Source organism: Mobula birostris, chromosome 2 (assembly GCF_030028105.1).
Source record: "Mobula birostris isolate sMobBir1 chromosome 2, sMobBir1.hap1, whole genome shotgun sequence".
NCBI classification, from domain to species: domain Eukaryota; kingdom Metazoa; phylum Chordata; class Chondrichthyes; order Myliobatiformes; family Myliobatidae; genus Mobula; species Mobula birostris.
Genome location: NC_092371.1, coordinates 111,240,632 through 111,258,160, shown reverse-complemented (window position 1 = coordinate 111,258,160; position 17,529 = coordinate 111,240,632). Strand labels below are relative to the sequence as shown.

Sequence of the window (17,529 nt, the reverse complement as noted above, 5' to 3'; positions counted from 1 at the left end):
GAAGCTTCTTTTTTTTAGTTGTATTACAAACCATTTAAGGAAAGAAGGGCCATAATATTTACCTTACCGCTCAACCGTCGTTTATTTAAATAAAAATAATAAAGTTCAATAAAACTGGGGAAGTGTCACCTATCATTATCAATAATCAAGGCTTTAAAGATGATCCAGCTTCATTCTACACCAAAGATACACCTGTAGCTTACCTATAATAGACAATGAACAGTAGTTTACTCCATTGTCATTTACTCTTCAGTAAACAGAGATTCAACATTTATCATTGTCCAGTCATTTCCAACATTATCATTTCAAAAACAAACATTTGAAGGATTATAGCTGGAATATACACCTGAACAATAATGAGATGATCTGCAACAATTTTAGCCCCATAAATTCATTCACTACCTCTTCAGCTGTTAATCCGCAAGCAAAATACAGGAAGTACTGAAAGTACTCAACAGGCCAGGCAGAACTTCAGGATCTGAAGCATTAACCTTCTTTCATTATCCATAGCTGTTGCCCAGTTTGCTGAGTATTTCCATCTTCTGTTTCTAGGTACCAAAGCACAAAAATAACAGCAAACAAAATAGTTTTGGAAAAAGTGAAGGTCCGAGGCACGGCCTCAAAATAAAAGGATGTCCCTTCAAAACAGAAATAAGGAGGAATTTCTTTAGTCAGAAGGTAGTGAATCTGTGGAATTCATTGTCACAGGCAGCTGCAGAGGCCAAGTTACTGAGTTTATTTAAAGTGGAAGTTGATACATTCTTGGTTAATAAGGGCATCAAAGGTTATGGGGAGAAGATAGGAGAGTGGAGTTGAAAGGGAAAATAAATTATCCATGATCAGATGGAAGCCAAATCGCCTAATTCTGCTCCAATGCCTTATAGTCTTATGGTTACAGAAGCAGAATTGACTTTTCCTGCTCCTACTTCTTGAATATTCTAATATTTCAGAATGTCCACTCACAGGTAATGCTGCTAATCCATCATGAGTGAACGTTCAAGTTCAAGCTTATTGCTCTGGGCATACATACGTAGGATATAACTGCTATGAAAATTAGCTTTTAGCAAAACAATCATGCCTACAATTATTACTCATTGACAAGGTTATGAACACTTCTGTTAGACCTGCCTTAGCTAGAATGAGCTACAGTAGCAGAAACATAAAAGCATCAGAGTAGAGAATAGTCTATTTGCAGTTGGAGCCTACTCTGTTACTCAATAGACCAATGTCAGATCATCTATTTTAGTACAACCTTAAGCCCATAAGACATAGGAGCAGAATTAGGCCATTCAGCCCATCAAGTCTGCTTCACCATCCCAGTCACCCCCATACACCCACCTTCTCGCAATATCCTTTGATGCCCTGACTATTCAGGAAACTACCAACTTTCACTTTAAAAATACCCACAGATTTGCCTCCACCGCAGTCTGTGGCAGAGCATTCCACAGATTCACTACTCTCTGGCTAAAAAAAATTCCTCCTTACCTCTGTTCTAAAAGGTCATCCCTCAATTTTGAGGCTGTGCCCTCTAGTTCTGGACACCCCCATCGTAGAAGACATCCTCTCCACATCTACTCTATTTAGTCTTTTCAACATTTGGTTGGTTTCAATGAGATCCTGCTGCATTCTTCTAAATTCCAGTGAGTACAGGCCCAAAGTTGCCAAATGCTCTTCATATGACAACTCCTTCATTTCCCTTCATACTACATTTGAACTCTCTCCCCACACTCATGGACACATTTTGAAAATAGAAATCTCTCTCCTTTAAATATACTCAGTGACAGGCTCCACAACGTTCAGAGGTTTCCCCAGGCTCACCACCCTGAGTGAAGAAATTTATCCTAATCTTAGTTCGGAATGATATACAGTACCTCGCATCCTGAGGCTGACTCCTCCTTCTAGAAACTCAGGCAAGGGGAATATATTTTCAGCATACAAGTGTCTAGACCAGTGGAATTTTGAAAGTTGCAATGATATTCCTTCCCCATTTAAATTTAAGCAAATGCACACCTAGTTGGTTTACTTTCTCTATAACCAACAATCCAGCCATTCCAGGAATTTAACCGGTAGAATCTGAATTTAACACCCTTTATGGCAAATCTATTCAATAAGAAGACCTAAACTGCACACAGTTCTCCAGCAGGAGTCACATTAAGGCCATGCATAATTTTAATAAGACCCCATTGTGGGCATCACTGAGTCGTGGTTCAAAGGAGATCATAGTTGGGAGATTAACATCCAAGAATCCACATTGTATCAAAAGGACAGGCAGGCAGGCTGAAAGGGTGGGGTAGATCTGTTAGTAAAAGATTAAATCAAAATCTTAGAAAGAGGTGACTTAGGATTTGAAGATGCAGAATCCTTGTGGGTAGAGTTAAGAAACCGCAAGGATAAGAAGACCCTGATGGGAGTTATGTACAGGCTTCCAAACAGTAGCCAGGATGTGAGAAAAAAATTACAATGGGTGATAGAAAAGACAGATGAAAAGGGCAATGTTACAATAGCCACAGGAAATCTAAATACACAGGTAGTTTGGGGAAATCAGGTTGGTGCTGGATCCCAAGAGAGGGAATTTGTAGAATGCCTATAAGGTGGCTTTTCAGAGCAGCTTATGGTTGAGCCCATTAGGAGAAGGCCAATTCTGGGTTGGGGATTGTGTAATGAACCAGATTTGATTAGGGAGCTTAAGGTAAAGGGACCCTTGGGAGAGAGTGATCATAGTATGCTAGAATTTATCCTGCAATTTGAGAGGGAGAAGCTAAAGTCAGAGATATCAACATTACAGTGGAGAAAAGGGGCATGAGAGAGGAGCTGCCCAAAGTTGATTGGAAGGGGACACTAGTAAGGATGACAGCAAAGCAACAATGGCTGGAGTTTCTGGGAGCAATTGGAAGGCACGGGACAGATATATCCAAAGATACACAAGTACTATAAAGGGAGGATGACACAACCCTGGCTGACAAGGGAAGTCAAAGATAGCATAAAAGCAAAAGAGTGGTTATATAACATAGCAAAAATTAATGGGAAATCAGAGGATTTGTAAGTTTTTAAAAGGCAACTAAAAAGCTATAAGGAGAGAAAAGATGAAAAATGAAGATAAGCTATCCAATTAAGATAAAAGAGGATACCAGAAGTTTTTTTTTTAGAAATACAGGTCTTATAAAAAGTATTCACCCCCATCTTGGAAGTTTTCATTTCTTAATCATTCTACAACATTGATTAACAGTGATTTAATTTGGCTTTTTTGACACTGGTCAACAGAAAAAGACTCTTTTGTGTCAAAGTGAAACAGATCTTACAAAATGATCTAAATTAATTGCAAATATAAAACACAAAATAATTAATTGCATAAGCATTCACCCCCTTTAATATGACACATCAAATCATCACTAGTGCAGCCAATTGGTTTTAGAAGTCACGTAATTAGTTAAATGGAGATCTGTTTCAGGAAACCTATGTGCAGTCAAGGTGTTTCAATTGACTGCAGTGAAAATACATATGTATCTGGAAGATCCAGCTGCTGGTGAGTCAGTATCCAGGCAAAAACTACACCATGAAGACTAAAGAGAACTCCAAACAACTCCACAAAAAAAATATTGAAAAGCACAAGTCAGGAGATGGATACAAAAGATTTTCCAAGTCACTAAATATCCCTCGGAGTACAGTTAAGTCAATCATCAAGAAATGGAAAGAATATGGCATAGCTGTAAATCTGCCTAGAGCAGGCCATCCTCAGAAACTGAGTGACCATGCAAGAAGGGGACTAGCGAGGGAGGCCACCCGGAGACCTATGACAACTCTGGAAGAGTTACAAGCTTCACTGGCTGAGATGGGAGAGACTGTGCATACAACAACTGTTGCCTGGGTACTTCACCAGCTGCAGCTTTATGGGAGAGTGGCAAAGAGAAAGTCATTGTTGAAAAAAACTCAGATGAAATCTCAGCTAGAGATTGCCAGGAGGCATGTGGAAGATTCTGAAGTCAGCTGGAAGAAGGTTCTATGGTCTGATGAAACCAAAATTGATCTTTTTGGCCATCAGACCAAACGTTATGTTTGGCGTAAGCCAAATACCACACATCATCAAAAACATACCATCCCAACCATGAAGAGTGATGTGGGGATGTTTCACTGCAGCAGGCACTGGAAGGCTTGTAGAGGGTAAAATAAATACAGCAAAATACACGAAAATCCTGGAGGAAAACCTGATGCAGTCTGCAAGAGAACTGCGATTTGGAAGAAAATTAATTTCCAGCAAGACAATGAACCCAAGCATAAAGTCAAAGCTACACAGGATTAGCTTAAAAACAACAAAGTTAATGTCCTCGAGAGGTCAAGTCAGAGTCCACACCTCAATCCAATTGAGAATTTGTGGCTGGACTTGAAAAGAGCCTCATAATCCCCATGCAATCTGATAGAGTTTGAGCAATATTGTAAAGAAGAATTTGGAAAAATTGAAGTGTCCAGATGTGCAAAGCTGATAGTGACCTATCCACACAGACTCAAGGCTGTAATTGCTGCCAAAGGTGCATCTACTAAATACTGACTTGAAGGAGGTGAAAACTTATGCATTAATTATTTTGTTTTTATATTTGTGATTAATTTAGCTCACTTTGTAGAGATCTGTTTTCACTTTGACATAAGTCTTTTTCTGTTGATTGTGTCAATGAAAAGCCAAATTAAATCCATTGTGATTCAATGTTGTAAAACAGTAACAATGAAAATTTCCCAGGGGGGGATGAATACTCTTGATAGGCACTTCATAAAAGAATAAAAGTGAGGCAAGAGTGGATATTAGACTGCTGGAAAATTTTGCTAGAGATGTAGTAATGGGGGATAAGGAAATGGGGAACAAACTGAAGATGTATTTTGCATCAGTCTTCACTGTGGAAGACACTAGCAGCATGCCAGAAACTTAAAGAGTGTCAGCAGGGGTCAGAAGTGAGTGCAGTTGCTATTATAAGGAGAAGATGCTTGGTAAGCTGAAAGGTCTGAAGATAGACAAGCCACTTGGGACCAGACAGACTAAACACCAAGGTTCTAAAAGAGGTAGCTGAAGAGATTGTGCAGGCATTAAGAATGATCTTTCTAAAATCACTGGATTCTGGAATGGATTGGAAAACTGCAAATGTTACTCCACTCTTTAAGGAAGGGAGGAAAGCAGAAGGAAGAAAATTATAGGGCAGTTAGCCTGACTTCAGAGGTTGAAAAGATGCTGGAATCTATTATTAAGGATGAAGTTTCAGGGTACTTGGAGGCATATGTAAAATAGGCCAAAGTCAGCAAGGTTTCCTTAAGGGGAAATTTTGCTTGACAAATCTGTCAGAATTCTTTGAAGAAATAACAAGCAGGGTAGACAAAGTAAAGTCAGTGGACATTGTTTACTTGGATTTTCAGAAGGCCTTTGACAAGGTGCAGCACATGAAGCTACTTAACACTACAAGAGGAAATATACCAGCATTGGCTGACTGACAAGAGGCAATGCATGGAAATTGAGGGGGGCTATCCTGGTTGGCTGCCAGTGACTAGTGGTGTTCCACAAGGGTCAGTGTTGGAACCACTTCTTTTTACATTATAAGGCAATTATTTGGATGATGGAATTGTTGGCTCTGTGGCCAGGTTTATGGATGATACGAAGATAGGTGGAGGGGCAGATAATGTTGAGGAAGCAGTGTGTCTGCAGAAGAACTTATAGACAAATTGGGAGAATGGGCAAAGAAGTGGCTATGGAATATAGTGAAGGGAATATAGTGTATGGGATATAGCATACAGTCATGCATTTTGGTAGAAGGAATAAAGGTGTAGATTATTTTCTAAATGGGGAGAAAATTCAAAAATCTGAGGTGCAAAGGTGCTTGGGAGTCTTTGTACAGAATTTCCTAAAGGCTAACTTGCAGACTGAGTCGGTGGTAATGAGGGCAAATGCAATGGTAACATTCATTCTGAGAGGATTAGAATATAAAAACAAGGATGTAATGTGGAGGCTTTATAAGACATTGGTCAGACTGCACTTGTAGAGTATTGAAAGCAACTTTGGGCCCCTCATCTAAGAAAAGATGTGCTTGCATTGGAGAGGGTACCAGAAGAGGTTCACGAGAATGATTCCAGGAATTAAAAAGTTAATTGTAGAGGATCGTTTGATATACTCACGGAAGTTTAGAAGAATGAGGGGGGATCTCATTAACTTCCATCAAAAATTGAAAGGCTAGGTAGAGTAGATGTGGAGCAGATATTTCCTACAGTGGGAGAGGTTAGGACCAGAGGGCACAGCTTCAGATTAGAGGGACATCCATTTAGAACAGAGATGAGGAAGAATTTCTTCAGCCAGAGGGTAGTGAATCTGTGGAATTCATTGCCACGGGTGGCCGTGGAGGCCAAGTCATTGGGTATATTTAAGTCAGAATTTAATAGATTCTTAATTAGTTAGGGTATCAAAGGTTATGGGAAGAAGGCAGGAGAATGGGTTTGAGGGGGATAATAAAACAGCCGTGATCGAACAGCAGAGCAGACTTGAGAAACTGAATGTCCTAATTCCGCTCCTATGTCTTACTTAGCTACTGTACTCAAAGGCCTCTTATAATGAAAGCCAACATACACTTCACAGAGATCCCTTTGTACATCACTATTCGAATACTGCTCTGGAAATGAAAAGGACCACAGATTCTGAATTTTGGAGCAAAAAAAAAACAGAAGAAATAAGCAAAGGACAAACTGCTAGAGGAATGTGATCTCACCACCAGCCACATCTTCCCTCTCCTCCAATTCACCTTTATGACTGTATGGTTTGCTCACCTCTCCTCACCCACCCCTCCCCATCTCCTGCTAATTCCCTCTACAAACAGAGAAGATGTAACACTTATCCCTTTACCTTCTCCCTCACCATTGACATGGGACCAAAACAGCTCTTCCAGGTAAGGCAGAGGATCACCTGCACCTTTTCTTAGCTGCTCTACAGCATTTGGTGCTTTGTTGTGGCCACCATTACACTGGTGAATCCAATAGTAGACTAGTTGGCTGTTTTCTGGAGTATCTGCGCTCTCTCCACAGTGGTCACCTTCAGCATTTGGTTGTACACTATGTTAGCTCTGCATCCTACTCACACACCGATCTATCCTCAGCCTTCTTCAATGCTACAGAGAGTCAAAATGCAAACTGGAAAGACAGCATCTCGTATTCCGTTGGGTAGCTTATAAGCCAAAGGTACGAGTTTTGAAGTTTCCAAGTTCAACGAGCTCCATTCCCCATGTTCTCACCTCTCACAAAGTCACCTGCCTAGACACATTTCTTTATTCTCCAATTACCACTCCCCTTCCCCCGATCACTGCCTGGTTCCATCTGCCCTTCATCACTTCTTCATCTGGTTCCACCTATCACCTACCTACCTCTGATCCAGACCTCCCTCCTCTTACAGCATTATATTGGCAATCTTTCCTCTTTCCTCTCAGTCCTGGAGCAGAAACTTAATCTGAAACATTGATTTACAACTGTTATCTCTAGTTGTTGCTTAAACTGCTGATTTCTTCCTTTTTTTGTTTAAATCATACTTTGCCTAATAATGCATGCGGTTCCTTCACTACATCATTGAAAAGGATCTGAGAAGCTGAGGCTATTCTCAATATCTGTTATTATGAATCATGAATGTAGAAAATTGTGTGAAAACATTGTGTTCTGTTATTGCTCTTCCCTTTGTATCACCTCAAGGTACATCATCTGCATGGATGGCATGCAAAACAAAGTATTTCACTGTATCTCAATACACGTGACAATAACAAGTTAATCACATTCCAGTTACACATTGCAGATTCTTCAGTGAGCCTTCGAGAGCAATGTTCCAAAATTCTTCTTCTTGTACCTTCTCTCATACTTAGACCATATGACTTACGATTAGAATAAGATCACTTGCTCCATTAAGTCTGCTTTGCCATTTCATCCTGGCCAATTTATTATTCCTCTCAACCCCATTCTCCTGCCTTCTCCACGTAACCTTTGACACCCTGACTGATCAAGAACCTATCAAGCTCTGCTAAAAATATATGCAATGACTTGGCCTCCACAGTAATCAGCAGCAATGAATTCCACAGGTTCACCACCTTCTGGCTAAAGAAATTCTTCTTCATCTCTGTTCTAAAAGGACGTCATGGAACTCCGAAGCTGTGCTCTCTGGTCCTAGACTCCCCCACTACAGGAAACATCTTGTCCTAAACTACTTTATCTAAACCTTTCAATATTCAATGTTTCAATGCGATTCCCCCACATTCTTCTAAACTCCCATGAGTACAGGCCCAGAGCCATCAAAGATTCTCTCAAATATTAACGGCTATCTGTCGAGGTTACCTTGGAGCAACAAAATAACAAGAATTTTGTTAACTCATACAGTATGTAGTGTGGTACTTCCATTCTTGTCCAAAGTTACATCTGTACCTTATTAATCATATCAGATTTTGAAAACATAATTGTCCTAACAGGATAGTTGCAGGGTTGAATGTTTTGTGAATGTGGGTGCCAAGAAAATGCCTCAGGAGTGTGGTGAATCTTTGGAGACATCCACCCATGAGGACTGTGGAGGCTCAGTTCGAATACACTCAAGTAGGAGTTGACAGATTTTTGTATAGTAAGGAATCAAGGGATAACGGATATGTACAGGAAAGTGGCATTGAGATAAAAGGTCAGCCAGGATCTCATTAAGTTGCATGAGAAGGTAAATGGCCTTCCCTACTGTCAATGGTGTTCTTGTCTAGGAAATCTTGGTGGATAATCATGGCAATAGATATATTAAAATGTACCTCCTATCCTTTCAGAACTTTAGTGATAGGAAAGCTTACAGATAATAAAGTCGTGCTGCTCCAGAAGAAGCCCTTTTCCTGTAGTCAACTCCTGAATTCAACTGGATAGCATCACAATATTCCTGAAAATTAAAACAAGAAAAACAACACAATTAATAAAGGAATGGAGTTGCATTTTCACTATTAAAAAAATTTATTTCAAATGGTTCCATTTTAATATCAATGTGTACAGTATACAACCTGAAATTCTTACTTTTCACAGACGTCCATGAAAGCAGAAGAGAACCCCAAAGAATGAACAGAAAAATATTAGAACCCCATAGCCCCCTCCTCCACAAAGAGGGAGAGATAACTTATCAAATTTATTTGATAATAATTTCAATGGTAGCATAAATTTTCCAATATGGCAGAGTATTAATTGTACAAAGTGTACTTTGTTAATTGTACAGGAACACAATTTACATCAAAGCATTAGGTCACTAATTTAGTAAGACACCCCATACAACCTGCCCAATCTGAGGACAGAACAATACAACAAGATCACTTCAGGCAACGGACCCTCAATCCCTGCCCAAGGACCATACTGATGGGCTTCTGACTACTTGTGCTCTCTGTAGTCTTTTCTACTGTTTTTATGTGAATTCAATGATTAGACAGACTGGATGTAGATGAAATTAATTTTAAAATTTTTATTTAATAGTAAGAACTTAAAAGCATATCTAGAAGCACAAGTAAACTAATTGAAATATTAATACTAATTTTAAAAAATGGAAAAAATTGGCAAGTTGCTCCATTTATCTTTTTAAATGAGATCAACAATCTCTTAAAATATCACAGCCAGATGAAAAGTCAGACACAACAGGTATCCAGCTCCTCAACTCAGTAATTTTTGCATGTGTATTTGGACTTGATGCTGTTCTCAGGGATGGAGCAAGAGCTTAGGTGTCATCTGACTTCCAGCGCATTCTGTATTTGTGCAATCACTACGCGGACCTGAAGTCTGTAATATGTAGACACATGCACCACAGCCAACTGGCAAATTCCCTTCATGCCTGCTGTAGAACTTAAACCGGGTTGTTAAAATAAATCTGCAATGCGGAACTGGAATCAGCATTGAGTGATCACAAAAAGTTCAGATAAAATGCCTGGTTGTGGAAGATCAATCATTGAGTTCCTTCAGTCAGTAATCAAAAGACGTCTGGTGATTAAGGGAATAGGAGGATGTGGGGCTAGTGTAGAAAATGGTATTGAGGTAAAAGTTTATCCGTGGTGGACGGTGGAGTAGACTCAACTGTGATGAGTCAATCTTGATAAATGGTGGAGTAGATTCAAAGGGCCAGAAAACTTCTTGCTTCTAATTCTCACGTTCTTTATTGTCCTTCATGGAAATAAGTCTGTTTTTCTACCCACTTTGGACCACTTAAGACTCCAAGATCAGTAATTCTTAATCACCTTCCGAAATGTTTCAGCAATTCATGCAGATCAAGCACAGTTAGGAATAAGCAATAAATGCTGGCATCACTACCAGATGAGTGACAGAAGTGTCCACATTTTTAATTAAAGCTCAATCATCATCCAATATATTACTGTTAACAAATTTGATCTGCAGTAAAAGTAGAAGCATAAAGTAGACCCTGTGGTGTGTAAAAACCAGTAAGCAACTTTCCCAAAGCTCTAAGAGAAATTGTTGGTGTGTGTGTGAGAGAGAGAGAGAGAGAGAGAGAGAGAGAGTGTGTGCGCGTGCGTGCGTGTGTGTGTGTGTGTGTGTGTGTGTGTGTGTGTGTGTGTGTGAGAGAGAGAGAGAGAGAGAGAGAGAGAGAGAGAGAGAGAGAGAGAGAGAGAGAGAGGGAGAGTGCATGTGTGTGTGTGTGTGTGTGTGTGCGCGCGCGCACTGTACGATTAGCAAATTAGTTTGACTCTTACTTATTCATTTAATTATTTAGGTACAGTATACAGCATGGTAACAGGCCCTTATGGCCCAATGAGCCTACGCTGCCCAATTACACCCATGTGACCAATCAAGTCCATTTTTGGAATATGGGAGGAAACCGGAGCACCTGGAAGAAACCCACGTAGTCATGGGGAGAATGTACATTTGACTTGAAGAAGAAAAGAACTTGGTCTGGTCAGCTGTTGTAGTGTTAAGAAGTCATCACCAAATTTTATCAATAAGTACACACAATGCGCTGAAGGAGCTCAGCACGTCCGGCACCATCAATGGATGGGAATTAAACAGTCGATATTTTGGGCTGAGACCCTTCATCAGAACAAAATTCATTATCAATAAATTTAACATTAAACATTAGATCTAGATTCTCTTCGTGTCAGACATTAATATTTGAGTAGCACGGAATAATTTTAATCATTATCTTCTACTGTTTGGAAAGAAATGCTTCCAACAAGCTGAGCATACAAGGATCAGCAGGCTTACAAAATGCCAGTACCGGCACTAAAATGTTCAGTTGCATACAAGGCTCACGACACAGCTTATAGAAGAATGCTGATCCTTACTCAACACTATGGCAACCAGATAGGAGTGCAGCTATCAAATTCATCCGCACACTTGGCCTTTACCAGCTTTGAAGCATGACATAGTGAGACAACCCATGGTTATATTTTTATTGATGGAACAATTGCTGAGGAGGAAATATTCTTCATGATGTATCAGGCTTCTTTCCAGTGAAAGGGGAAAAGGGGTCAAAGAATGTGTGGAAGGTGTAATTTCCATTATATAGCTCCAGCATTTTTTCTTTCAAATCCAATAAAAAGTTTTGCAAACTCACAAAGTGGTACATAGCTATGTGTATCTTTAAAGCCATCTCCCAGCCTAGACACTCACAATAGGAATCCAGGCTAAATGATAGGAAAACTGTTTTTGAAGTTCACTTTAAAGGTCTTTTAAAAGGGTTTTCTAAGTTATTTACATGACAAGGAACCGTTAATAGATGGTTAGTGCAAGTATATACAACAAAATTTTTAAGATCTCTGGTTCACAGGGACTAAAATTAAATAGCATTCATATCCTAACTTGATCTGCTCACTGCTGTATTATGACTTTTAAAAGATATGGTGATTTGATTCCTGTCTTTCATTTAATCTTTCTCTATAGTTGAAAATAATTGTCCCGAATCACTTTTATTCATCCTGTCAGGAATTGTGAAAGGCATTATAGTGATTTTCAATGATGTAATCTTTCATCTCTGACGTATCGTTGCAATCCATTGAGACTCTAGAATATTGGAAGTTGCTGTGCTGCAAAAGGACAAAAGGTTAGGCGTACGTGCAAAGGCAATGAAGAGTGTGGAGCCTCAGTTTACATGACATGAATGAGGAACTTTCTGATTATGTTATGACCAATATATAAAGCAAGTTCTTTAAACTTTTGGCATTTATAACAAAAACTTTGCACCTTACAAATCAGTTCCAGCTTTTCAGCTCACTGCAATAAATAAAATTCTCACCAAATTCCTTCATAATACTGAGAAAATGTTGATGCTGGCCCATACAATAATAATATCAGATTCATCATCTTATTGGCTCAAATTGGGATTTGCTTAACTTTTCTTGAGGATCACCATGATTTCTAAATTAGGCTAACTTCATAACAATAAACTCCCTTCTGACAAACTTAAGCAAATCACATTGCTTGTAATCAAAGTAAATGTAAAGATGTTCTATAGCAAAGTTGACAAAATAATGCAGGCATGAAGCACAACATTCTCAGAGGGAGAGAGAGAGAAAAAAATTCTCCATTTTGCTTTCAGGTTAACTTGACAGGCATGTAACTGAACAAACAATATTATATTCAACCAATCATTTTCAAATTATCTGCATTAAAATTCTGCCATTTGGGAACTCCTGCATTTGAGCATTCTGAGCTAAAGAGTAACGAAATAGGATGACTGGCAGCCAAGGGTTAACAATCATAAATGATGATTTTCAACAATAACACAGGTACATTTTTAACCAGGAATGATTAATAATGATATCAGAAGTAATGCTGCAACAAGTTTCAACCCACCGTACTATCAATCCTTGTCCTAATCAGCCTTTAAAATTTAGGTTGTTAAGAACTGATCCTTTGAATCATTCATAATTGCATGGTGAAGTGCTCAAAATGCTACAGAATAAAAGAAGATTGCCAAGTCAACTACTGGAACACTGTATGAGACATGAATACATATAATCCTATTTAACTGCGACACTGCTATGCTTTCTCAGTACCCCCGCATTCTCTTTGTTTCGGGTTTAAAAATCCCTCATTGCCCACCCTCACTCCATACCATCAACCTCCCCCAAAAGTCTTCACAAGTTCCACAAAGCCATAATATAACATTGAGGCAGCTTATTTTAATAAAAGGGCAGTATAGTTCAGCTTTACAATACAAAAGAAAGCCATTCAGTCCATTATGCCCACATTGCTTCTCTTTTTCTGCTATTCTACCCTCCTGCTATTTCCATTTTTAAATGCTATTTTTCTAACATTTTCATTTTCTTTGATAATTCTATTGACTCCAACTTCTTTTCTGCTGAAGCATTCCACAGCCTACCAACTGTGGATGAAAACAAGGTTCTCCAGATCTCATTCATCTTAAAAATTCGGTGCTTTATAATAAAACTACAGTGGTTTGCAATCTGGTTACTTGGAATTTGCAATGGCATGAAATGTGACTAACCAGGTGATGTTTCCTATGCTCCTCTCCAAATCAATGGGGCCCCAGTTCCCATGCTCTCTTTTTAAACAGACAAGGATCCCATCTCCCCTGGTCCTTTTAAACTCACCGGGAATTTATTATAATATTGTATGGAATCTGAAAAAAAACAAGTGAATTAAAAAATACACTCTGGCATTAACAGCAATAAGATCCATTAATCCAAAAAATCTGCTTGTTTACCAAAGTATGTCAGGTTATCGGAGTTTTACAGGAGTAATCAATTCACTGACTGATATTTCCCTACTCATTAAGACTTTGAACAGATCAGATCTCCAACTTGCAGCAGTGAACAAAATAAAACAAGTAATCTAGTTGCTTTTCCTCATGTTTTCTTACTTTAATGTGGTACAGAGTGCAGAAAAGCTGTTCTAGTCTTAACCTATTCAAAATTTAGCCACCTTCCACTTCATAAAATAAGTTATTGCACATATTCAACCAACACCTAACAAAGCTGTAGTGGACAGTGAGAAAGGTTTTCAAAGCTTGCAGAGGGACTTGGACCAGCTGGAAAAATGGGCTGAAAAATGGCAGATGGAGTTTAATACAGACAAGTGTGAGGTATTGCACTTTGGAAGGACAAACCAAGGTAGAACATACAGGGTAAATGGTAAGGCACTGAGGAGTGCAGTAGAACAGAGGGATCTGGGAATACAGATACAAAATTCCCTAAAAGTGGTGTCAGATAGGGTCGTAAAGAGAGCTTTTGGTACATTGGCCTTTATTAATCAAAGTATTGAGTATAAGAGCTGGAATGTTATGATGAGGTTGTATAAGGCACTGGTGAGGCTGAATTTCGAGCATTGTGTTCAGTTTTGGTCACCAAATTACAGGAAGGATATTAATAAGGTTGAAAGAGTGCAGAGAAGGTTTACAAGGATGTTGCCAGGACTTGAGAAACTGAGTTACAGAGAAAGGTTGAATAGGTTAGGACTTTATTCCCTGGAGCGTAGAAGAATGAGGGAAGATTTGATAGGAGTATATAAAATTATGATGGGTATAGATAGAGCGAACGCAAGCAGGCTTTTTCCACTGAGGCAAGGGGAGAAAAAAAACCAGAGGACATGGGTTAAGGGTGGGGGGGGGGGAGTTTAAAGGGAACATTAGTGGGGGGCTTCTTCAGACAGAGAGTGGTGGGAGTATGGAATGAGCTGCCAGACGAGGTGGTAAATGCGGGTTCTTTTTTTAACATTTAAGAATAAATTGGACAGATACATGGATAGAAGGTGTATGGAGGGATATGGTCCGTGTGCAGGTCAGTGGGACTAGGCAGAAAATGGTTCGGCACAGCCAAGAAGGGCAAAAAGGCCTATTTCTGTGCTGTAGTTTTTCTATGGTTTCTATGCCCACATGCTCATGTCTGAGCCAGTTTGTCAGAATAATTCTGAGGTGGATGACAATATGCAATTTTCAACTGGAATATTTATCATAATTTCCTTTCTCTTCATGAAAATCTAACTCAACAAGATTGAGAGGTACAATGTTTAGTTACTCACTTACTTTTCTCCCCAGTATCTTGGTATACTTGGGGAGTATCATCATGCTCCTGACTTGTGCATTGGAGATAATGTCAGGATGCAAGTCACTCACTACTGGATACCCAGCCTCTGGCTACTTTTGCAACATTACAAGGGGTGATTGATAAGTTCGTGGCCTAAGGCAGAAGGAGTCAATTTTAGAAAACCTAGCACATTTATTTTTCAGCATCGTCCCCTCCTACATTCAGACACTTAGCCCAGCGGTCATGGAACATACAGATGGATCCCTTCTTTGTAGAAGTCAGCATCTTGGACCTCCAGAAAGTGGTCCACTGCAGAGGTGATTGATAAGTTTATGGCCTAAGGTAGAAGGAAATGAGTTATACAGCTCTCGTTACATGCATGTGAAGTTCAACTGTGAGCGATTATGCAGAAAGTTTGAAGTTACTAACTCATAACCTAGGGTCCACAGAGCATTCGGTTAATGATAGGGGCCCATGGCATAAAAGAGGTTGGGAACACCTGACTGTCCGTAACACTTTCCATCACATTGCTGATATTGAGAGTAGTTTTAACCAGATTGGATTTGTCCTGCTTTTTTGCAAACACCCAATATTCCACAACAGCATCAGAAAGATTTCAGTGCTGTAACAGTATTGAAGCACCTTGTCTGTAGGTGTAGTCAAGGTCAAAGTCAAATTTAGAATTAAAAAGGTGCAATTAAAAACTTGCTTGCAGCAGCATCACAGGCACTTAGCATCACTGAAGCAGCATTCACAAGAAAAACAAATTAATCATAAATTATAAACAACTTTATAATTACAACAAAAAAGTCAATTTTAGTCCAAAGTAATCGAAATGGTCAAAGCACTGCTAAACTGTATTGATTAGAGTTTTGTTGGTTGGTTCAAGAACTGAACGGTTGAAGGGAAGTAAATGCTATTGTTGAACCTGATGGTGTGAGACTTCAAACTTCTGTACCTCCTGCCTGAGGGTAGCTGTGAAAAGATGTCATGGCTAGGATGGTGAGATGTTTGACGACAGATATTGTCTTCTTTAGGCAGCATATGCTGACAATGGTGGAGAGGAACATGCCCGTTATGTGCTGAGCACAGTCCCCTGCATTGCAGTCTCAGACATTCCTGTGCACTTGCATTGCCATGGTAGACCGTGATGCAACCAGTCAGGATACTGTACTTTTTAAAAAATACATTGATACAAGTTTGTCAAAGCGTTTGGTGACAAGCCAAAGCTCCGAAGAAAGTACAGATGCTGATGGGCTTCCCTTGTGATGGCATCCATGTGCTGTGTCGAGGGACGGTGATCTGTTATGTTAATATTCAGGAATTTAAAGCTGCCGATTCTCTCCACTGTCAATCCTGACGTAGACCGACGCAGACTCACTCCCCATGCTGAAGTCAACAATCAGCTCTTTAGTTTTGCTGACAATGAGGGAGAGGTTGCTGTTGTGGCCAGCTGTCCTATCTGCTCTGCTAAGCTGACCCACCATCAGCTATGCTTTATCCAACAACAGGAGTGTCATCAGTAAATTTGAAGATAGCATTGGAGCTGTTCTTAGCCGGATCTGTTTTTAAAATTTTACATGGTTTTGGAGATATAGCATGGAACAGGCCCTTCTGGCCTAACAAGCTGTGCCCTGCAGCAACACACCTATTTAACATTAGCCTAATCACCAGACCATTTACAATGACCAATTAACCTACTAACTAACACGTCTTTGGACTATTGGAGGAAACAGGAACACTTGGAGGATTAGAGCTGGGCTGAGAAGTGACAGATTCGGTTCAGTCTGGAAAAATGATACACTTTAGAAGGTCTATTTTGAAGGCAGAATACAAGGCTAATGGCATGGTTCCTAGCAGTGCAGAGGATCAGAGGGATCTTGTCACCCAAGCACATAGATCCCTCTAAGTTGCTGCACAAGTTCAGAGGCAGTTAGGAAGGCACATGGTCTTCATTAGTTGGGTTATCAAGTTCAAGAGGCACGAGGCAATATTTCAGCCTTATAAAACTCTGATTAGACCATACTTGGAGTATTGTGTTCAGTTCTGATTGCCTTGTTATAGGAAGGATATGGACTCTTTAGAGAGGGTGCAGAGCAGTTTTACCAGCATGCTGCCAGGATTAGAGAGTATTTCTCATGAGGAAAGCTTAAGCAAGCTAGCTAGGACTTTTCTCTTTGGAGCGAAGGAGGATGAGAGGCAACTTGAGAGAGGTGTATAAGATAATAAGAGGTACAAATAGTGTGGACAGCTTGCACGTTTTTCCCAGAGCAATATCTAATACAGTACAAGAGGGCATACTTTTAAGGAGATTGGAGGAATGTTTGGGTGTGGGGGGGGAGGAATGGATGTCAGAAGTAGTTTTTTTTTAACACACGGATTTGTAAGTTCATGTAATGCACTGCTGGGAGTGGTGGTGGAGGCAGATACATTAAGGACATTTAAAAGTCTCTTAGATAGGCACATGGATTGAAGAAAATAGAGGGCTATGTGGGAGAGAAGAGTTAGATTGATCTTGGAGTAGGTTAAAAGGTCA

General features: G+C 39.7%; 1 protein-coding gene across 1 annotated transcript in view; it reads right to left on the bottom strand.

The window, feature by feature from the left end:
• Positions 1-17,529, bottom strand: part of afg1lb (AFG1 like ATPase b) — a 134,296-nt gene that overhangs the window by 51,854 nt on the left and 64,913 nt on the right. The window contains exon 8 of the mRNA XM_072277609.1: positions 8,820-8,902. Coding sequence (XP_072133710.1) covers positions 8,820-8,902 — 83 coding nt within the window. The remainder of the gene's footprint in view (positions 1-8,819; positions 8,903-17,529) is intronic.